This window comes from Prionailurus viverrinus, unplaced genomic scaffold, assembly GCF_022837055.1.
Source record: "Prionailurus viverrinus isolate Anna unplaced genomic scaffold, UM_Priviv_1.0 scaffold_39, whole genome shotgun sequence".
Taxonomy (NCBI): Eukaryota; Metazoa; Chordata; class Mammalia; order Carnivora; family Felidae; genus Prionailurus; species Prionailurus viverrinus.
This window is the reverse complement of record NW_025927607.1, coordinates 3,229,748-3,252,967: the sequence shown is the minus strand read 5'-3', so window position 1 is coordinate 3,252,967 and position 23,220 is coordinate 3,229,748. Positions and strand designations below refer to the sequence as shown.

The 23,220-nt window shown below is 51.0% G+C and overlaps 1 protein-coding gene across 1 annotated transcript in view; it reads left to right on the top strand.

Moving 5' to 3' along the window:
- Window positions 1-23,220, top strand: part of HDAC4 (histone deacetylase 4) — a 286,561-nt gene that overhangs the window by 22,322 nt on the left and 241,019 nt on the right. The window contains exon 2 of the mRNA XM_047846439.1: window positions 14,764-14,988. Coding sequence (XP_047702395.1) covers window positions 14,967-14,988 — 22 coding nt within the window. The 5' untranslated portion in view covers window positions 14,764-14,966. The remainder of the gene's footprint in view (window positions 1-14,763; window positions 14,989-23,220) is intronic.

Sequence of the window (23,220 nt, the reverse complement as noted above, 5' to 3'; positions counted from 1 at the left end):
AGTTTAAGGCACCCTCCTCTGCCCTGACAGTCACGGTCCTGGGGAATGAAGGCTGCCCGGAGGCGCTCCCTGGAAGCTCCCGGTGAGAGGCCAGGGCGCCCAGCAAGCCCACCGCGTGGGCAGGGCCCCGGGCATCATCTGACTGCAGCGCGGCCGCTGGGCTGGTGGTGCTGACCCTGGCGGTTGGCGTGGACTTGGGAATGACCGGGGTGACTGGGCCCCCTGCCCTTGGAGACGGTCGCGCCTGACTCAGAGTGCGTTCCCTTGCTTTGAAAAGTCCAGAGGATTCGGGGTTTGGGAAAGCCCCCTCCAGATACAGATACCTCACGTGTGGGAGACAAGGATGTGCTGCCTGCCTGAAACCCTGTCTCGGGCTTTGTGGGGACCTTGCACAGCCCCGAGGCACCGGCAGAGGAGGACTGTGCACCAGGACCGTGCAGGCCAGTAAAGGAGAGGCCGGCCTGGGGTGACCAGCGGGGTGTCAGTGTCCCTCTTCCCTTAGGTGCCAGACACCCTGCCCCCTCCCCTCGGGGACCCCACTCTCCGGCCAGAAGGAAGCCCGTGGGGCCGCTGGCCGAGCTTGTCCACTTCAGCCCTAGCAAGCAGGTCGGTCTGCCTTGGGGAGGCCACGTCCACGTACAGAGTTGGGGGGTGGTATGCACCAGGTGGGGTTCTGCTGTGGAGTGTGGGGCCGTCCACGATCTCCCGTGCCCTCCACCTCTGCTCCCCAGATCCGGCCCCAGCTGAGGGCCTTCGTCTCTGCTGGCTCCCATCTCTTGTATCTGACACCTAGAAACGCAGACCTTCTCCTGAGGGAGAGTGTTGGGATACGTCTGCAGGGCAGAAGTCTGGTCTCAGGATCCCTTTATGTCCTGGAAAATTAGCGGGGACCCCAGAGAGCGGTTGTTTAAATGGCGTATGTCTGTTGATACCTAGGGTATTAGAAACTGCCACAGAAATTACAAAAACATCCATTCCAAACTAAACCCATTACAGGGTAATATGACAGCGTATCTTTAATGAAAATGATTATTATGTAAAACAAAAAACATAGAAGAGAGGCATCATTTAGCATTTTTGCCCGTTTCTGTAATGTCTGGCTTGGTGGAAGACAGCTGGATTCCCATATCCGGCTCTAACATTTAATCTGTTATGATTTCTGGAACATTCCACCGTACACCCTTGAGGGAAGAAGAGGGAGAAGGGCAGACAGCATCTTAGTGTTACTATGAAAGCAATTTGGACTTCTCAGACCCCCTGTGTGGGTCTGGGGGGGTCCCTCAGGACCTGGTACCACTCTGACCATCCACCTTTAGAAAAAGTGGTTTCTTTGTGGTTGATAACAAGGAGGTTCAGCCTTTTATTAACGGGAGCCGACCAGGCATTTGGTTGACAGGAGTCTGCTGTCACCGAGCTGTTTCTCATTCTCGTGTGACCGTTGGTGGTGGCAGGTTCCTGGCTTGTTGGTGAAGTGAGGTGTCCTTGCGTTTATGGTGGTGACAGTGGAAAGGTTAGGAGGCTGCCTGTCGCCTGCCCCGGGGGGTCCCGTGTACGCCCCACCCTGAGTCCTGCTTTCCTGCGGGGGTGGAAGCCATCTGCCTGGGGCACCCTGGCCTCGGCCATCTCACGTGCCTTCACAGCCCTTGGACATCAAATGATCCCCTAATTCTGGGGCCCCCTGCCAGAAGTTTTTCCTCCAAAATTATTCAGCAGCTACAGGAAACAGGTATTGTCTTATCTGGAGGCTTTATCCATTTGAACCCTTAATCTAAAGAGTTTATTTTATCAAGAAGTTTATACATGTTAAAACGAAGATATGGGGGGCGCCTGGGTGGCTCAGTCAGTTAAGCGTCTGACTTTGGTTCAGGTCATGATCTCACAGTTCGGGAGTTCAAGCCCCATGTCGGGCTCTGTGCTGACAGCTCGGAGCCCGGAGCCTGCTTCGGATTCTGTGTCTCCCTCACTGTCTACCCCTCCCCTGCTCACACTCTGTCTCTCTCTCTCTCTCCAAAATAAATAAAGATAAAAAAAATTAAAAAAAAAAACTAAGATATGGTTATTTATCACAAAATAGACGTAGCCATCCGGGAAAAGGATCCAGAGGGCTGAAAGGCTGCTTTCCTTTATATTTGAGAGAGAGAGAGAGAACGAGAACGAGAACACAAGTGGGGGGAGGGGCAGAGAGAGAGGGAGACACAGAATCTGAAGCAGACTCCAGGCTCCGAGCTGTCAGCACAGAGCCCGACGCGGGGCTCGAATCCACGAACCGTGAGATCATGATCTGAGCCTAAGTCGGATGCTCAACTGACGGAGCCTCTTGGGCGCCCCATAGGCTATTTTCTTTTGTAGACAGAATCGGGTGTTGTGTTGTTCCTGATAGGTAGTTGTTCTGTGTATGCTTGAGTTACTATGTGACTGTGTGCATGAACACGTGCGTGTGTGTGCAAGTGTGTGTTCACCAGTGTGTGTGTGCACGAGCAGGTGCTTGTGTGCACATACATGTGTGCTTGTGTGTGTGCAACTGTGTTTGTGTGTACGAGTGTGTGCTTGTGTACGCAGGTGCCCTTGTGAGCTCGAGTGTGTGTTTGGGTGAGACCCCGATGACCTGGCGGTGCTCGCTGGCAGTGTTTCTGCCTTGATTGTGCCTCAGGCCATGATCCCAGGGTCGTGGGATCGAGCCCCGCATCGTGGAGCACGCTTCAGGTTCTCGCTCCCTCCTTCTGCCCTTCTTCTCTCTCTCTCTCAAAAAAAGAAAATAATAAATTATTTCATGGATGTTTTTCCTGCCTGATACCCTGACCTGGGGTCTCCGTGGGACTTCCGTACATTCCGTCAGCTTGAATTGCCCATCCTGTGCTTGTGTCATCAGGATGAGTCCCTGTCCCGTTTCTGTGAGGTTTAATTGTCTCAGGAAGGGGTAATTTGGCAAATACTTCCTGTGGATGTGCTGATCGTAAGGACGTAGTAGCAAGAACCATAAAATATCTATCCACTGGCCAGAAGATCTAAGTACGATAGTCCGAATGGAATGGGTATTATTTTGGATCTTTGGTGCAAGATGGTCTTTGAGTAGCTGACGCTCCCTCTGTCCTCCCAGCCAGAAGGGTTCAGGTGTGTGAATTTCTCACTGATCTTCACTTGGTTTAGGAAGCAACGTGACCCGTACCTGTATAAGCCCCCCTTCCTCCTTCCACTTGCTTCCCGACCACTTACTCCCAAGGGCAAGTGTCTTGTCTTCTAACAGCACAGAGTGGTTCTGCCTGCTTCTGAGTTGTATACACATGGAAGCACGCGGCCTGTTCTCCAGTGTGTCTGTTGGGCTCTTTGCCCAGCATCGTTCGTGTGATTCATCTGTGTTGTGCGCATAGGTGGAGTTTGCTCTCGTCTACCTGTTCTATGTTGGATTATGCCACAGTTTATCCATTCTGCTGTGGACGGACTTTTGGGAGGTTTCCAGGCTTTGGCCGTCACAGACAGGCTGCTGTGTCCTTTTTGTGTGCGTTTCTGTTGGGTATGCACGTAGGAGTGGCTCTGCTGGGGAACAGGTAATATCCCTAAGCCGTTTCCCCTCGTCGTGGTGCGTCCACACCCTCGTGGCTGATACGAGAGCTCCAGTCCTTCCACATCCTTGCCAACACTTGGTTCTGCACGGCTTTTAAGTGTTAGCCATTTGTAATACGCCCTCGCGGCTTTAACTTGCATTTCCCTGTGATCACAGATGCCGAGCCCTTCTTTATATGGCGATTGGCCACTTGGGATCCTCTTTTGTAAAAGTGTCTGTTCATATCTCTTGCCCATTTTTTATCTGGGTCGTCTGCCTTTCTCTGAATGATGGATACAAGTTATTAACAGATCATGGACACCAGCCCTTTGTTGGATGTGTGCGTTGGGCAGATGATCCTCTGCTGTCTGGGTTGCCTTTTTCTTCCTCTGCTGGTCTTTGGATAAATGGAAGTTCTTAATTTTGACGCAGTGAAATGTATCATTTTCTTTCCTTTATTGTCAGTTTCTTTAAACGTGTTTTTTAAAGATCAATTAAAAAAATCTTTGTCTACTTGCAGATAATTTTCTTTGTTGTCTTTTAGGCTAGGCCTTGTCTGACCCGGAGCTAATATCCATGGCGGGGTGCTGCCTGGGTCCTGGCTCTTTTCTGTTTCCATGTACTTAGCAGGAGCCCAAGCCTTGTCCGCGGAAAGATCCCATTTCCCTGTGGATTTGGAGTGCAGCCTTTGCCGTAATCATGTTACTATCTTTGTGTCAGTCTATTCTAGAATATTTTGTTCCTTGTTTTACCTGGTCTTATACGAGCACCTTAATTACATTAGGTTTATAGTAAATCTGGGTCTTGAGTAGTTTAATTCCTCTGTATCTGTCTTTTCCTTCAGGCGTGCTGTTCCCTGTCCTTTTTGCTTCCTTGTAAAAATTAAAATACACTCGTCCAGTTTCAAGAAAATTCTGGTGGGATTGAGATTGCATTGACCACCACTCAGTCTGGGGATGTGGACGTCGTAGCCACAACTGTCTCCCGGTCCACGTGTGTGGTGTGCGTTTGTTGAGATCTGAGATCTCGCGTTTGACGTTCCATAGCTTAGTGGCCAAAGTTCTCACACATCCTTGGGCAGATCTGGGCCTGGATATTTGCCGATCCTGGGTGCTACTGTAAGTGGCATCTTTTTTCAGAGCTTATTCTCTATTTGTAATTTTGCCGGTCTGTAAACATACAATAGTTTTTGTATATCGACCTCGTACCCAGCGATCTTGTGAAGAGTAGGTAGGAATGTTAAGAGTTATTGGTGCGTTATTGGGGGTTTTCTGTGGACACAGTATACTGTCTGTAAATAATGCAGTATCTTTTCCCTTTCCAGTCCTCATGCCCTTTGCCTCTTTTTCTTGCCATGTTATCCTGCCTCACGTCTCCACTGCCGTGTTGAATGGACGCGGTGAGAGGGGTGTCCTGACTTCATCCCCGATTCAGGGGCTGGCTCTCTGACGCCTCCAGCTGATGACCTGAGTCCTCCCTCCTGCATTGGGGTGCGATCTGAGCCCTCCCTCCTGCATTGGGGTGCAGTAGGCTGCTCTGCACCGGGTGGCTCTTGGCTCTGTTTTTGGTCTCTAACAGCTTGCTGTTCTCCCACCACCTGGCAGGCCGGGGCCGGGGTGGGGAGGGGCCCGGACTTTGAGCTGTGGCCATCCTTTGCCCACGTGACGGGGTGCAGAGGACGCGGTGAGTGGGGAAGCATGTCCTCCTCGAGCGGCCACATTTGTTTGTGGCCACTTAATAAGATTTTGAAAAGAATGTTCCCTTAAGGATTTCTAGTTTCTAAGACTTTTACTCTTTGGAAGGTTTATAGCTTACTTTGTGAAATCGGGTCAACTAAGGTTTTTAAGGGCAGCTGCAGGAGAGAACTATAGGTCATCCTAGATTCTAACATTTTGGTGAAGGAAATGTTAGCGTACATTTAAGCTGTGGTGACGTACTTCGTTTCATTTATTCTGTGTGGATCAGAAATAAAAATAAAGAGAAGTCCGTACATAAATATGTGCTTAGTGTCAGAGATTGTCCAGTTAGCAGGGCGCCTGTCTTTCTGAAGGTGCCTGTGAGTCAGAATTACATAGTCTTCTCTCCTGCTCACGTTTCCAAATGTGGGCTTTTCCCCCCCCTTTTTTTAATGTGTCTACTGCTTTGGGTAGTATAGACTTTTTAAATTAATTCATTTATTTTTGAGAGAGCAAGCGAGCAAGCTGGGGAGGGGCAGAGAGAGAGGGAGACACAGACTCCGAAGCAGGCTCCAGGCTCTGAGCCGTCAGCACAGAGCCCGACGTGGGGCTCGAACTCACGAACCGCGAGATCATGACCTGAGCCGAAGTCGGATGCTTAACCGGCTGAGCCCCCCCAGGCGCCCCAAGAATGTGGGCTACCTCAGGAGAGAATGCCGTCAAAAGAGCGGTTGTGTCTCAGGTCATAATATGTGCAACGTTTGTTTACTTTTATAAGGAATACACACTTTAGTCAGTACACACACCAGTTCGAACCACTCTTCCCCAATCGGTTTCAGAAACGTTACGCACCTGTAATTTTTGAGATCTTAGTACCATGTGCTCAGTGTGTGTGTTTTCTTAGAAAAGCAATGATCTCTTGGTTAGCGAAGTGTCGTTAGATGCTTACGTCCAGATAAAAGGAACTATCTCATGCGTGAATTTTATTTTATTTAAATAGCTCCTGGTCCATTTTTATATCGTGAATATTGCACTGGGTTGTTCAGAAACCTTCCACCTGAAGAGATGCCCATGGCAGGGGAGGAGAAGGGGGGAGATGGGGCGTACACGTCCCACAGCTCTGCTGGGCGCTCCTTTTGGCCTGGGGAGCAGGGGCCTTGCCTCCCTTGTGGGGTTGAGGTGGGAGTGTAATGGTGTCTGTCCCCAGCTCCACAAGAGTTGGTTCTGATCACCTGGATTTTTCTCCGCTGGGTCCTGCCACCTTCCTGAAGGGTGGCCGTTCCTCGTGTAACCTCGCTCCTCTGGCGGCCCGAGGGCTCGCCTTCCTCTGTCTTCCTCTCAGCCCCCGGCCCACGAGCGTGGATTTCTGGAATCTTCCCCGTCAGGCGCGACCCTTAATCTTGATGTGGGTCTTGCAGTTGGCTTCTGAGCTCAGCCCCTTTGCAGTGATTTCTGAGGTGGATGCAGGAAAACGTTTGGAGAGTTGATTCAATTCAGCACATTTTTGTCCCACGCCTGCCGTGAACCACACCCTCTGCCGCCGTGGGGCCTCCGGCCAGCCTGGAGTGGCCGGGAATGACAGTGGAAAAACGAACAAGTGACTGTGTCAGACAGCAGGGTGATGGCACCAGTGTGTGGGAGGGCTGGGGACTGCCATCTGGGCGCCCAGGAAGTTGGAGGGAGCCCCGCGGAGGTGTGGGGACGGGGCCCCAGAGAGAGAAGGTGTAGGAAGTTCAAGAGCCTTGTGCCTGGCTATTCAGAGCCCCTCTGTGTGTGTGTGTGTGTGTGTGTGTGTGTGTGTGTGTGTGTGTTTGTGCGCACGCATGTGCGCACACGCATGTGAGTCTAGAAGTGCTCTTGGTGGCCACTGAGCCTTCTTCCCCGTGGAGTCTGTCCCGTGAGGGGCCCTGGAAGTTTCAGTGAGTGTGGCCTTACTCCAACCCAGGAATTTCACAGAGGCTGGCCCAGGGCCGTACAGCCCGCTGTGGCCTTGCTGGGTGGATGGGGCTCGGACCTCCTCGCCCAGTGCTCCCCTGGCAACGACGGGACAGTGGTGGCAAGGGACAGACGTGTCCTGCTGGTTTTCGTGGAACTCATGGCCGGGCCAGTAGGTGTGCCGTCACGGACCGGCTGGAGCCCGCCCGGTGGGGTCCTGTGGGGGGCAGGTAGGCGACTGGGGGGGATCCTGGCGTCCTGGCCACAGGGAGCCACCGTCTGAGCCCTGTTCCCCTGTGGCCCTCTGTGGCATTTACTGCCCAGTCCCTGCCTCCCCCTGGTGATGGCCCTTCAGCTTTCCTCCGGGGAGTGACTCCTTTTCTGTGAGGTTCACTCTGGCTGCCAGTCGCCATGTCCTGCCCTACCCTGGCCAAGGGGACTCACACGGCCCTGCAGATGGGGGCCCCTGGGGATGGGAGTCTCAGAAAAGGGTCTTAGGGGGACTGCCTGTTACCTCCCGCCTCCGGGTCTCCACCAGGCTCTCCGCCACCTGGTTTGCTTCTGGGAGTTTCCTGTGCTTGCGTGGATCACCCGGTCCGTCTCTCCTGCCCCTGACACAGGTGCCTTTGTTCTCAGCTGCCTGCACCCCAGGGCCCCAGTTCCTACCTCCTGTGGTTCACGCGGGCTCCCCGACGGGTCCGGTGGCCGTGAAGACGCGCTGGTCGTGGGCTCTCTCTTCTCGAGCGAGTTCGGCAGCTTGGGTCTCATGAGGTGTTCGGTTCATCTAAATTGTCAAATGTATTGGCATAAAGCTGCTGTGATATTCCCTTACTGTCCACTTAATAATATCTGTTTGGTCTCTGGTTAGTTGCTTCTTGCCTTCTTGATATTATTAATTTGTGCTTTCTTTCTCTTTCTCTTTCCAGGCCAGGTTAACTAGAGGTTTATCCATTGGATTGTCTCAGAGGATCAGCTTTAGTTTTATCGTGTATTTTTTTTTTCTTTTCAATTGCACTGATTTCTGCTCTTTGTTATTCTTTTTTTCCTGCTTATTTTGGGTGTAATTTCTTCTTTTTATAGTTTCTCAAGGTGAACCCTGAGGTCATGGAGTTGACACCTGTTCTGATGTAGACATTTGGGGCTATGGATTCCCTCCAAGTTACGCAGATTTTGATATGTGCTATTTTCATTTTTATTCACTTCAAAAATGCCTTCTAACTTCTGCTTTACTTTCCCCTCCGACCTCTGACCCATGAAGCGTATCATTTGATTTCCGAATAATTGGGAGTTTTCTGGGTATCTTTCTGTTTTTGGTATCTCGCTTCGAATGAGTCAGAGAACATGCTTCGTATGTTTGACTTACGTCCTTTTAAATTTATCGAGATTTGTTTCATGGCCCTAAAGACGGTCTGTGTCGGCAAGCATTCTGTATGCTCCCAGAAGGCACACGGAGAACGCGAGTTCTGTTGGTGGTGTTCTAGAAACACTCCTGTGGTGCAGTCCTCTCCGTCCTTGCTGGTTTGGGGTCTGTTTGTTCTCACAGTTCCGAAGAGCAGAGTTGGAATTTACAACTGGAATTGTAGATCTGTCCGTTTCTCTCTACACTTTCATTAATTTTTGCTTCGTGTGTGAAGCTCTGTGATCAGGTTCCCAAATATTTCGGTTATGTCCTCTTCGAGATCATGAAGTGATCTTCTTTTTCCCGATGATATGTCTTCTGTAAAATTTACTTTGACATCGATGTAACTGTCACAGCTTTCTTTTGACTAGTATTCGCATGATTTACCTTTTTCTGTCTTTTACTTTAAGCCTATTTATATCTTCATGCTTAAAATGAGTTCCTTGTAGGCAGCGCATAGTGGGTCTGTAATCCCTGGGGAGGATCGGTTTTACCGTTCAAAGCGCGTGCCCTTCCTCTCTCCAAGCTATGTCAGTCCTGCTTCTATGACTGTGCTGCTCTCCTGTCTTCATTTCCACTCCTATGGGTTAGGACGTGGGGCACAGAGAGGTCAAGTAACTCACTCAGGGTCACATATTACGATGGTAGTCTGATCATCAGACCCCGAGCCCAGGACTCTGGCAGTCTTGGTTCTCACAAGCCCGTGCTCTTGGCCATCATGCTGTCCTGTGGACCAACAGCTGACCGGAAGTTTCTGGTAAGGCCTCTTTGGCTTCAGCTAGAGACCTGGGGCACAGAGTGTGCTGATAAGCTCGGTGCGGCCGAAGCCAGAGGCACCTGGCTGGTGATGCGGTCGGTGGCTCACCTGAGAGTGCAAAGGAAACCCTCCAGAACACTGGACAACTGTCCGTGTGCTACCCGGAGCTGCTTGTCAAGCCCTATGCCTCTGCCTCAGATCTCTCTCGTTGGTACTGGTGGCCTCCAGGAAGAAGAGGTGGTCTACATAGATCGTGGTCTGGGTCTGATGAGGGCATTGTGAAGTGATGGGGGCATATTGTCTTCTGGAACCTTCATTCATACAGCGTTGGATGGGCTGGTGTGGGAGCAGTCAGGAAGAGCCCATGGGCGGTGCCTACCGGCTGTGACGGGCTGAATGGTGTCATCGTGGGACCCCTCCCCGAGAAGATATGTGGGGGTCCCGGCCCCCAGGACCTCAGAATGCGACCTCATTTGGACATAGGGTTGTTGCAGATGTCATTCGTGCAGATGAAGTCATACTGGGTGGGTTGAGCCCCTCATCCAGTATGACTGCTGTTCGTACAAGAACGCGGCCGTGTGAAGGCAGAGACACAGGGAGAAGCCATGTGGTGGCGAAGGCAGGGTGCCAAGGAGTGTCAGCGATTGCCAGCACCCAACCACCAGAAGCCGGGAGAGGCAAGGAAGACTTTCTCTTCAGGTTTCAGAGGGAGCATGGCCTTGCCGACGCCTTGACTGCAGACTTGTGGAACTTTCCTGCGTCCAGAACTGTGAACAATAAATTTCTGTTGTTTTAAGCCACGTGGTCAGTGGTGCGGTGCTGTGGCAGCCCTAGGAACCGGACCCACGTGGTGCACACTCTGTCCCGTGACAAGGCCCGAGTGCTGCTGGTTCCTGGGAGAAAGAGATCTGTAGTGCACAAGTTGAGCTGGGTCAAAACATACTTAGGTTTTTCTGTATGTTGATGATTTCTGTCATCAAGGAACAGTATTTGAATGTGAGGGACTCTCCTGCTGAGCGTGGTGGTCCACGGAGGAGGGTCGTGGCGCTCGTGGTATGCACGCGTTCCCTCCTTGGCCCTGCCTCCTGCCCGTTTTGGCCACGTGCTCTGTCGCATGGTTTTCCCCGTTATTTTTTTTAAAGATTATTTATTTTTGAGAGAGAGAGAGACAGAGACACAGCATGAGTAGGGGAGGGGCTGAGAGAGAGGGAGACACAGAATCCGAAGCAGGCTCTGAGCCGTCAGCACAGAGCCCGACGTGTGGCTCAAACCCACGAACCGCGAGATCGTGACCTGAGCCGAAGTCGTACGCTCAACTGACTGAGCCCCCCCAAGTGCCCCGGTTTTCCCCATGATTGCATTTTTGTCCCCGATTCCATAAATCAGAGGCTTCAATTCTTTTATTCTCCCTCATAAAGCCGTTGCTACCTTTTTTTAAAAGAGAAAATTCTACACTTGCAGCACCTTTTATTTATTAGGAGCTTTATATGCCTTTTTACAAAACCTGTGGTAATGTTTTTATTGGTGTCATTATTGATTTCTGCAGTGGCCTGGTTATCAAACTGCAGTTTTGAATAGTCCACTCCAATCTTTTTTTTTTTTTTTCTTTCACGAGTCCTGGTGTTTTCAGTATAGTTTTGCAGAGTGTGAGGTTCTTCTAGAACTTGTACATTGTACTGTAGCAGAAATATCTGCCTTCTGTTTAATCTGCAGCTGCGAAGAGAGAGTGCATCTCAGTTGGGCAAGACCGCCCTAGGCCAGAGCCTGCTGGGCACCGGGCACTGGGCTGGGGACCGTGTATTTCTGCTGCCAGAGGTGTAGCTCCAAGAAGCAGATTTTGGCTCTGAGAAGCAGTAGACGCAGGATGGGGCAGGAGCAAGTACGCACGGCCTTTTGGCCAAACTCGGGGTCTGGACTAGAGCTATTCTCATCTGAGGATAAATAAACAGAAAATCCCCACATGGGGTCTCCCAGAATATGGTGAATAGGGAGGTACCCTGGCATGTAGAGGAGGAATATGCCTCTGAAAATGATTCACAGTCAAAATCAGAAAAAGAAAAACAAACTTGACGAGACCGTGGTGGGGAGAAGACGTGGCTCTGCAGGCGGGACACCCAGTGAGGAGCAGGCGGTCTGCTGGGCAGGAAAGATAAAGGAATGAGTCGCAGAGGCACGCGACCGAGAACAGGGAGTCTGGGGCTTAGTTAAAACCTGTATCAGAGGCCGTAAGGAATCCAAGTGATAGGGTGGAAAATAGCCCTGCCGTGGAGAACATACTTGAGAAGATGCCCAGGAATGCAGAGTAAACAGCACATGTGCCGGTGGTGGGAGAGGCCAGAGACGAGGGCGATGCCAGCCGCACAGGATCGGGGTCTCCGAGGAAGCCAGAACAAGTTTAACAAAAACAGTAACCCAAACCCAATTGAAGAGCATTCTGAGCAGGAAAGAGACCTGTGTGTATTGAAAGGTTCAGGTTTGGAGCAAAATAAATGAAATGGGACTCTTACCATGTGCCTTTTTGGATTTCAAGATGAAAGGAAAATGTTGTAGTGGAATCCAGACAGCAGAAAAATGGCAACAGCATCTTCACTGAAACTCAGTCCCCAAAGGGAAGGAAGTGTCCTTAAGCAGGACGTGGGGTTTTGGGCAGGGCTGAGGGTGGGGCAGGGTCTGAAGGTTTCAAGGGAGAAGAGGTGTGCTCTAAGACTTTTATACCCAGCCGAGTTGCGACTTGTGTGCGAAGGATACCGAGCCATTGGAGATTTGCCAGACAAACCATTTACATGGTCTTCAAGACAACGGTGTTTCCTTCTGGTCAAGAGATGAATGAAAAGTTTGAACCTGAGATAAATAATTTACTCTGTTTTCTAAGGAAACAACCAGATACAGAACAATAATTGTGAGGCTATCAATCCTAGAGTTATGGATAACGCGTAATGGAAACCGCCAAAATGGCTACCCTTGGGAGAGTGGTACTTCTTGTGACAGACTGGTTAAGATTCCTTGATTGTAAGCAATGGGCAAAGAAAGGATCCTTGAATAATTTAATCAAGAGCAGGAAACTGTCACATCATGAAAGGGAGAGATGACAGAGGCCTCAGAGGGGCCTTGAGGCGGGGTCAGTAGGAGACTTGCCATGGTTACCACGTTCTGAGTTTGTCTCCACCTTCTTTTTCTTTTTTAAGTTTATTTATTTATTTCGAGAGGGAGAGGCAGAGAGGGAGAGAGAGAGTCCCGACAGGGTCTGTGCTATCAGCTCAGAGCCCGATGCGGGGCTCTTCTCATGAACCGAGATCATGACCTGAGCTGAAATCAAGAGTTGGACGCTCCAGTTTGTTTCCATTTTCTGATGATGCAATCACAGGCGAGTATTAAAGATATCATCCGTGATGCCACCCCAGAAGCCAACAGTTGGTGGTAGGAGTTCTTGTAATTGTCTCCGGGCCCTTGTATCAAGTGGCTATATTTCATGGAGGAGACTGGGCTTGGGGAGAGGATTTGATGAGTGTGGCTTGTAACACGTGCCAGCCTGGTTGTGAGGAGGGGTAGCCCCAGCCATATATGGACTAGGAATCAGCCTTCAAAGCTATGTTAACCAAGAGAGAGAGTCGCACCATTCCTGGCTGTAACGTCAGTACAGAGAATAAGACACACAACCACAGAGCTAGCAGTCTGTGTGGGCAGAGGGCAAATAAGAACAGCAAGGAAACAGGTCCGAACCTTACCATGTGTTGGCCTCTGTGGCAGCATCATGGATAACTTGAAATACTCAGCTGTGGTGAGTGTGTTACTACTTTTATAATCAGAAAATGGAAATCAGCTGAGAAGGTGGCCGTGATGAAGGCGGAAACTTGGGGAGTTACTGAAGGTGCAGCGTCCGGTGAGGAAGCTGAGCGAAGGCTGGGGAATGTGGAGCACAGATATGGTGTGTGTGCACATATGGACCGCTGTGCGGGTACAAATGTCTGTGCGGATATGGACATCTGTATGGATACCATGGCTATACGGGTACAGTATCTGTACAGATATGAATGTCTGTACGGATACAGTGTTTTTGCAGATACGGGCCGCTGTGCGGATACTGGTGTCTGTATGGATACAAATGTCTGTGCAGATATGGACGTCTGTACGAATATGGACATCTGTGTGGATACATATGTCTGTATGGATATGGTGCCCGTGTGGATATGGATGGCTGTGTGCATACTGTGTACCGATACTGTGTACAGATGGCTATGTGGATGTGGTGTCTGTACAGATACAAATGTCTGTGCAGATACTGATGTATGTGCAGATATGGTGTCTGTACGGATACGGACATCTATGTAGATACATAAGTCTGTACGGATACGGTGCCTGTGAGGATATGGGTGGCTGTATGGATACAGTGTCTGTATGGATATGAATGTCTGTACGGATACGGTGTCTGTGCGGATATGGCGTCTCTGCAGATACGAATGTCTGCACAGGTATGGTGTCTGTGTGGATATGGATGTCTGTATGGATACAGACGTCTGTGCGGATATGATGTCTATGTGAATACCTTGGCTATATGGATACAGCGTCCGTACGGATATGGTGTCTGTGTGGATACAGACGGCTGTACGGATACGGTGTCTGTATGGATGTGGACATCTGTTCAGATGAGAATGTCTGTATGGATACAGTGTTTGTGCAGATATGGACTGCTGTGCAGATACAGGTGTCTGTATGGATACAAATGTCTGTGCGGATATGGACATCTGTACGGATACCGTGGCTATACGCGTGCTGCATCTGTACAGATACGAATGTCTGTATAGATACAGTGTTTGTGCAGATACGGACTGCTGTGCGGATATGAGTGTCTATATGGATACAAATGTCTGTGCAGATGTGGATGTCTGTGGATACGGTGTCTGTACAGATAATGGTGTTTATGTGGTTATAGACAGTGGTGCGGATATGGTGTCGGCGCAGATACGAATATCTGCACAGATACGGATATATGGGCAGATATGGTGTCTGTACAGATATGGTGGCTGTACAGATACAGACGGCTGTATGGATATGGACGTCTGTGTGGATACGGTGTCTGTGTGGACGTGGTCTCTGGATACGGACGGCTGAACGGACACGACGTGTATGGATATGGACGTCTGTGCGATGGGCCAGGTGGAAGTACGCACAAATGAAAAACCACATGGTGGGAACAGGCTTGTGTAGATTTTTCTTCTAAAATGTTTCGCGTCGATCCTGCCAAGGCTTAGCGCCGCTGCTCTACAACGTGTTTTCACACCTATTTACTCACAAAACCCCCAGGTGGTTTGTATCTGGAGAGCCGATCCCAAGGCAGACCGTTTACCATCGGTAGTAAAATCCGTGAGGGCAACTCAGTTGTTTTCCTCAGTCGTTGCTGTCGGACGAGAGCCTTCACACCCTCACTGACGCTGCTTTTCCTTCTCTAACCACACAGGTCACCTCCTGAGAGCCCGCCTCTTGGATGACCCGGCCTACGACGCGTGGTCAGCAAGACTGGGAGTTCTCGTGGCCGTGCGCCAGCGCTCCCTGCTGCTGTCCGTGTATGTGTCCGTGGAACTCGGGGGCTCCTTGGAGCTGTTGTTTACGTGGAAGTTGTGAGCCGTTGTGAACCGCTTAAAGGAGTGGACGTTGCTAGCAATGAGCTCCCAAAGCCATCCAGGTAAGACGCGGCCCTTTGTCTCTTGGCAGATGGCAGGGCCGTCCTTTCGAGATGAGACCGCGTGGCCGCTGCTGGCTCGATGCATGGCCACTGTTGGTTTGTGACCGCCCAGTGCAGAGTAGGTGGTGGGTTCTTCACCCTCAGCGGTTTGGGGTCGTGTCTTTGGTTTTGATTTGCACGCAGCCAAAATGGCGTGTGGTTTCCATTGATGCGAGGAGAGGAGGCTCGTGGTTAGCAAGGTGCCATTTAGGCCGGTCTGTGATTTGGAGAGTTAATTCCTCATCCAGTTTCTTTGGTTTTGAGGGGACTTGGTGGGGCGGGAGTGCCTCTGTGATGGGGCACCTGGGCTGGGTCTGAGGTGCGGCACCCGATCCGCACCTGTCTCGGTGGCCACGGGACTCGCTCCTGGGTACGTGCTTTGTATTAGGCACTGCACGGAGCATCTGGCTTGCACAGGGTTCTCACAGGGCCCTAAAAATCTCAGACCCGGAGGGAAGAAGTGACTTGCCTGAGGTCACAGAGCTAGTCAGCGGCAAAGTGTCACGGGCACGTGCACTCAGGACCTCTCCGCCCTTGCGGAGCCACACTGTGTGTTCCCGCGTAGAGCCCGCGGTACCGTCCCGTCCTGTCCGCCGGGACCGACCCCCCCCTCCAGAGCCAGCACTGTCTGCTGCCCAGCCTGCTGCCTCTTCCGGTGCAACGTGGTCTTTAAGGGCACGTAGAGATCAGTTGTGTCTTGCATCCGTGTGAGAGAGGAGGTGGGGCTCGCCCGGACGGATGCTAAGTGTCCCTGTGGCGCCCACGTCTCTCTTAGTGTGCCCCGGGGCTTGGCCCAGTAGAGTGGACGTGGAGGGTCAGGGTCTGGGTCTTCCCCTTTGTGGGATGGCTCCAGAACATTCTCACACCTTCCTTTGGCTCTGATTGGAGTGGCCAGAAGCCTCAAAGAGCAGGATTCCCGGTTATATTTAGATGGGAAAGCTTTATTGATTTAAATTGTTCGTGTATCGATTGCTGTAAAGCGTAAAACAAAATTAAGCAGTCTGCATCGAAGTGTGTAAGGTAGACGCGAGCGGTGCCCAGCTCCCCCTCCCACTCCTCGAGCCACCGCTGTTGAGTTGGGGGTGTGCCTTGTTCCTGTGTATAAACATAGAGGGGTGTGGGTGCAAACATTTTACAAGAGCGTAATCATTCCATATGTGGGGTTCTGTGTTCTCTTTTCAATTTTAATATGTTACGAGCATCTTCTGATGTTGGTATGTCCATAAGTCTTATTTTCGATAGCTTATAGGTGGACATCATGCGGCTGTAGCACTATTTATAACAGCCCCGAATTGGCATCACGTAATTATTTTGTACAGACGCTTCTGCAGGTCGTCTCCTGTGGATCAGTTCCGCGAAGTAGAATCGCGAGGTTGGGGGCATGAGCTTCAGACGCTGGTCCAGACACGGTCTTAACTTACCTTCCTAATTACAGTTTAGGAGCACACAGAGTGTTCCTTTCTTCATCTGCCCCGGCACTCGGTGGATTTAGTCCATTTCACTGTTGTCACTATGCTAGGGGAAACGATTGTTTGAACTTACATCCCTGTGTACATGGGGGTGCACGTTTTGGTATAGACATGACCCGATCTGGTCCGTGCCACCCACGCACTTGAAGGGCAAAAATGCTCTTTTGTTCCTGTTTTTGTGTCTAAAGAAGTTCGTATGTGTATAAAGTTTTCTCATGCGTGCGTATTATATACTTATATACAGGAGTGTACGTAGTCTTTATGTGTTGTTTATCTATGACTGTTACCTTCATCGAGTGATTTAAAGCAGCATAGCTTCACTCTTTTTGGTGCTCGATTTCTACAAAGATGTGAAGTTGTCTATTACAGTTGTAGTTTGCAGTATTCTTTTTGCACTGCTGATCCATTTGTGCTTTACGTATTTTGGTGTGTTTTTCTGTGCGTAAACATTAACGGCTAGCTCTTGCTAATTCAGTTCTTGGAATAGAATATATGGTACTTTTCTTTGTTTAATGTTTCTTTGCCTAGAAGTTTATTATGCCTTTAATTTTTTTTGAACGTTTATTCATTTTTGAGAGAGAGAGAGAGAGAGAGAGAGACAGAATGTGAGTGAGGGAGGGGAAGAGAGAGAGAGAGACAGACACAGAATCCGAAGCAGGCCCCAGGCTCTGAGCTGTCAGCACAGAGCCCGATGTGGGGCTCGAACTCACGAACCAGAAGATCATGACCTGAGCCCAAGTTGGACACTCGACCGACTGAGCCACCCAGGCGCCCCTAAAAGTTGATTATATCTTTTAAAAGCAGTTCTGCCCTGGCTTCTTTAGCTGACAGACATGTCTCTACACACTTATCTTAACCTTCCAGGTTTGTCTGACCAAATGGCAGAGTTCTCCTTCCGAGAGCCTTTGCCTTTTATCTGGAGAATTTGTCCACTGATGTTTATTATAGTCGTTGCCCTGTCTGATCGTGTGTGCCCTGTCGCCCACTGACCCCTGTCATCTCTGTCCCTCTCAGAGGGTCAGGGATGGTGTGGGCAGGGCCACCGGGCGAGCCCAGACCTCCCTGGTCCCTCCCGTGTCGGTTCTGGTGTCGGTGGTGTGGGTGGGGGGCCTGAAGCCCCGGGGATGTTCCCCCTTCTAGCCCGGGTCTCCTCAGGCCTCTGCCCCCTTCCCAGAGCAGCCATGCACGGCCCGGCACACCGGACGCCCCTCGGCCGCCCTGCCGCCACCTCCTGGCACTGCGCCGGCCTATGAGTCGGGCTGAGCTGTGACTCTCCTTCCCGCCTCGGATGGGATTGTTGTCCCGTCCCCTTGATCCCACGGGATTGGGATTTTCTAGCAAGTACCCCGAGTTCCTTATTACTTTATGCTGCCATTTTCTCATTACCCAGCTTTACTGTGAATGCTTTCATGTTTCTATTTATGTCAGTTTGAGTGGATTTACGGGAGGTAGGGAATAATGGTTGTTCAGTTTGCTATCTTGAATGGGAAACTTCTAGGAGTTCTCTGTCGCTTTTCCCGAACACAAGGGGCCGAGACCTGTTTCTGGCCGCCGAGTGCGCAGTCTCCCTTGTCTCCTGGCCGTCCCCGCCCTGCCGTGCTCCCCTGTGGCCCGGGGACAGCCCAGCTGCCTTCGGTCCCCCCTCTTCATACTTGGCAGTGTGAGTTGGCTTTGCCCTGATGATAAAATGACCTTTTTGTCTGATGTGTATGATTTTTCTCTCCCCTGTGTTTCTTTAAAACTCCCTCTGGTGCCGGGTGAGGTATGCATTACGATTTTATTGCTGTTCTTTCTGAACTTTGCCAGAGCCGGGCCCTGGTTCTCTGACGTAAAACTGTTCGCTGTTGGGGTTTTATTGCCCTGAATAACTATTCCTAATGATGTGAGCAGCCTGGGGAAAGGGCCTGGGCAATCCAGCTACAAGGACTCCTCTTTGATAGCGAGAAGAACAGAACAGGTACAGAAATATCCTGCGTCTTGCCTCAGCCAGCACCCCAAACCCTTCCCTGTTGGGGACGTGCCGAGACAGGCCAGGATGGGCTTATTAGGACACAGGGCGTGCGCTTTGGAGGTGAATCCCCGGCCCAACACTGATGGAGGATGGACACACGTGGGGTCCTCCCGGCAGGACAAGCAAAGGCGCCCTTTTTCCTCTGCCCTCCTGGTAAATCTCAGGGAGCCCGCAGTGGAGTCCCTGGGACCTGTGTCCCTCCAGACCATGCCCTTGATGGAAAACTGGTTGAGCAGGACTGGAAGTGAGTAATTCAAGTGCCCTATCTCTCTCTGTATCTTTGAAAAGGGTATATAGTGTTGAGTTAAAAACAGAATAACTATTTTGAGGAAAACTCGTGTACGTAAGATCAGCGCTTTAGTTTGGACCGTTCTTTGATTTCTTAATATTTTGTTCAGTGCGAAATACCCCATCTGCATAAAAGCAGCCAAAAAGTCTGTGTTGACAATAACTTAGTGATTGGTGAGTTTCCACATAGTCTCATTTCTTCGAACTGTCATAAAGTTTTAATCCTGAAAGTCTCCCGGGACAAGGCTCTGCCTCTGGCTGGTCCGAGCTGGGGCTCTGGGCTTCCTTCATCCACACACTCGGGCTTCCTTCGTTTGATCCTGACTCTGTTTGTTTCGGCCAGTTTGGCCGCCAAGGTTGTTGTATTTTAATACAGAAATTATCTCAGAAAGGAACATTTGTATGTCACTTACATCATGCTTTGCAATGAGTGCACGTCTCAGGGATATTGCGAAGTTTTAAGGGGAGGAAATGAATTTTGAGGACGTGTAATTAACACAGGGAAGGCACGGATTCGGAGCTGCTGGTGACAGGTGGTGACAGGTGGGCCGTGGACCCCGCGCGAGGCCTTGGGCCGCGACAAGCAGATGGGGAAGTCGGCAGCCGGGAGCGGCCTTGAACGAGGCCTGGGGAAGCCCAGGCCTAGGCTTTCAGGAGCGCTGCTGTGCAGCCACGGGCACAGCCGGCCGACGGGGAGTCCTGCCGCTCAGGTCAGGGGACTGGGCCACAGGAGCAGCCGGTGACAGCTGGAGAAGAGCTTCCTTGTGACCTTCGGGGAAGGCGTGAGAGAGTCCACAGCGGCTGGTGGACCTGGGGGAGTTCTGGGCCGGGGGCAGGACCCGGGGCTGGGTGCGGTGTGGGGAGTAAACCAGTTCCTGACGAGGGCCGAATGCAGGTGTTCCAGAGACGGGGGCCAGGAAACGCCTCAATCCTTCCAGCTGATTTTCGGATGGGAGATGCTTGTGCCTCTTGTACTCCGTACTCCTCTGCTTTCTCAAAGAAGGCGTTCAGAATGGCCGGTCCGTCTCCCGTCTGCGTCTCCCAGGCCTTCCCGGAGCGCCCAGTGCGAACATTTGCAGCTCGTGAACCACCACCATCCCCGGTCCCCTGCTATCATTATCTGGGATCTCAATCAGTCAAGGTTTGTTCTGGAAATGATGGAGACATAACGACTTCTTTTTCAACCTACTTTTTTTTTTTTTTCTTTAAATCCTCAAATTGTGTTTTGTCTTTTAAAAATCACGGATACTCAGTCGTTATGAAGAGCTCGGAAAATTCACTGTCAATGGAGCATTGATGGTTTGTTTTGGCAATTCTCTGAAAATTCTTATACAGTATGTGGAACATTTGCATTTATGTCCTTTTTTTTCAAAGCCACCATTGTAGAAATGCAAATTTCTGAGTTCTGAGATGCTGAATGTTGGATGATTAATGATATTGAAATTTAAGAATGAACCCCGCACTATGTATTTGACACAGAAAACCCAGCGCGAGAATGATTAGAAGCCATTGAGTGCAGCTCGGCGGCGGAACAGAAGGGCCGTGATTGATGCGCCCGGTGGCGGGGGCAGGTCCGGCGTGGACAGGTGCGGAGCTGTGTGGCGCCACGGATCCGGCTCTGGTTCACGTGTAGAACTTACCATGGCGACAGACCCACGTTGGTCTCTCGCGTACTCCAGGTCAAAACCCGACGTGCTTTTCGGAGGCCGACACGAGTGGCGTCTTCATTCTGAATTGTGCTTTGCAGCTCTCACGTTCGTTTTGCGTGACAGCCCCGTGGAGTGGGCCAGAACGCCGTTATTCCTGTTTCGTAGATGAGGAAACTGGTTATCTACTGCTGTCCGGTGCTTAGCCTGATGTCAGGTGGCTGATCGGAGGCCAGCCTGGAACCGGGATGGGTCCTCCGCCCTTGAGGGACGGACGTACGCCCCGTGCTGGCAGACGTGGTGCGCACTGGACCGGGTCAGGAGTGGAGGCTGCTGGCTTCCGTGGAGCTCGTGGGCCGTGTCGTGCGGTCCCTGTGGTGAGAGGGGGTGGGTGGGGGCACGGGGGCCGCCAGAAGGGATGCGCGAGGTCGGGACAGGGGAGCTCACCTGCCCAGGTGGGGCACGTGGAGCTGGGCCTAGGGGCCTGGAGGTGAGAGCTTGGTGTGGCGCAGGGAGGAGACTGGGAGCAGAGAGATGGGCGTGGGGTATGGGCTCTGGGGTACGGGGGCGACAGAGTCCCAATTCCCTGGGATCTGAGACCCCACATGTGTGGAGAACGGATCGTGGCTGCTGGTCTCTTGCCCCTAAGCACCGTGCCCCCTCCTGGGACACACGCTTTGTGTTCCATTGGTTTAAATGAACGTGGTTTTGCCACGGTCGAGCCAGGCTTTGGTGCCGTTTGCGATGTGCCTTGAGTGTATTTCTGAACTTTTTCTGGGCTTGTCTTGGCCCCATCCTTAGAGCCTGGGACTGGAAGACTGGCCAGGTGACTGGCAGACCAGGGTACTTGGGGAGATTTGGGTTGAAACTTTTTTACTTCCACTCAAGAGCCTTGTATTTGGAGGGCGCCTGGGTGGCTCAGTCAGTTAAATGACTTACTCTTGATTTCAGCTCAGGTCATGATCCCAGGGTCGTGGGGTGGAACCCCATGTTGGGCTCCCGGCTAGATTCTCCCTTTCCCTCTCTCTGCCCCTCCCCTGCTCATGCTCTCTCTCTCTTTCTCTCTCTCTCTCAACAAACAAACAATAAAAACAAGGAACCTTTTATTTACTTATTTTTTGAGGACAAGATATAAAATAGTGACTTTTAGGAAAATAACGATTAAGAAAAATTCAGATCTAAACTTCAAGCTTCTGGAAGCATCTCTGGCTTTGTGTTTTTAAATTGGTCTGCTTTTAGCCACTTAGTAAGATATTGGGAATATTGGCTTTTAATGAGTGATAAGCAGTGTTTGATGAAAGGAAACCTTCTGTTCCACATTTGCCCCTCCCTTCCTTCCCTTTTCTACAAAACAAATGGAGGAGAGAGATTCTGCCTCTCACGGATCCAGGGCGCTGGCCGAAGGGAGAGTGGCCCTCTCAGGGCGCGGCTGCTCTCCAGGAGGGCCGGCTTGGGTTCCGGCTCTAGGTCGTCTTTCAGAGTCATAAACCCAGACGTTGTACGGGGGCCTCTGTCCTGTTGGACTTCGGACCCCCTGCCACCCTCAGTCCTTGTCACCCCCTCCTCCGCCCGGTGCTCCTGCCTCTGTTCTTGAATGCTGTGATCCTTCCTGACTGGGACCTGGAACATTCCATGCTGAAATGCACCTTCAGAGCTTCGGGGATTGTATCGTGGAAAACAATGTTCAAAGTCACAGCCATTTTCTCACTTTTACTAAACGGTATCCTTCGGAAAGGTGGTAGGCGAGGGTTGTTAAAAAGTTGTATGACATTTTTTTAATGATTTTTGTTTAAGTTTATTTACTTATCCTGAGAGAGACAGAGAGTGAACAGGGGAGGGGCAGAGAGGGAGAGAGACAGCATCCCAAGCAGGCTCCGAGCTGTCAGCACAGAGCCGGACTCGGGGCTCAGACCCACAAACCATGAGATCATGACCTGAGCTGAAATCGAGGGTCGGATGCTTCACCGACTGAGCCACCCAGGCACCCCAGAAAAGTGATAACGATTTTTAAAATAAAATACATAGATGTCTTGTATCTAACAGTTCCATTTCAAATAGCATTTGTAAAGAAATCTGCAAAATTGGTTTAAGCCCCTTGATGTTAAGTATTTGGCCGTCACTGATGGGGGGAGCGTGTTTTCTGCGCAAAACTAACTACCTGCCACGGCCACGTGGGCTCCTCCACTCCGTGCTTCCTGTGTTTGTTCAGGGGGTCCTTTTTCATTGGTAAGCCCTCGTCCTCAGAGTTTTTCTGGGGACCTTTTGCGGTGGGTGGCTGGTTGTTCACTTTTTAAAATTTTCAACTCTTAGGCCGTGTTTTAGAAGCTTGCTTCTTAAGACCCGGTTGTTGAGGTCTGAAGCCAAGAGGAAACCTTGCGTTTGAAGAGCTGAAGATTCTAATGTGTTCCGTTCGCAATCATGGCCAAAGCTTCCTCCTTTCAAGATGTCTATGCGTTTTCCTAGGAAATCCTTTGTAGAAACTGGGCTTTTATTAGCGTCTTGTTTCTCATTGACGCGTTGGTTCCGTGGGATCTGTGAGATGCGGTTGGAGTTCCAGAGAATCCCATGGGGTCTGTTCTCACCTAACTGAGGTTTTCTAGGCGCTGTATGGGGAGTCCTTTCTCGCCCGCTCACGCCTCTTAGGGTGAAGGTTCAGGTAGCGGAAACCCTCCGCTCGGTATTGAACAGTCTTGGGTGCAGAATTCTCGATGTGTCTCATGTTCACGTTCATGTGACCCAAACCAGGGGCTGACTGGCTGACCCGTAAAGCCCCATCTGC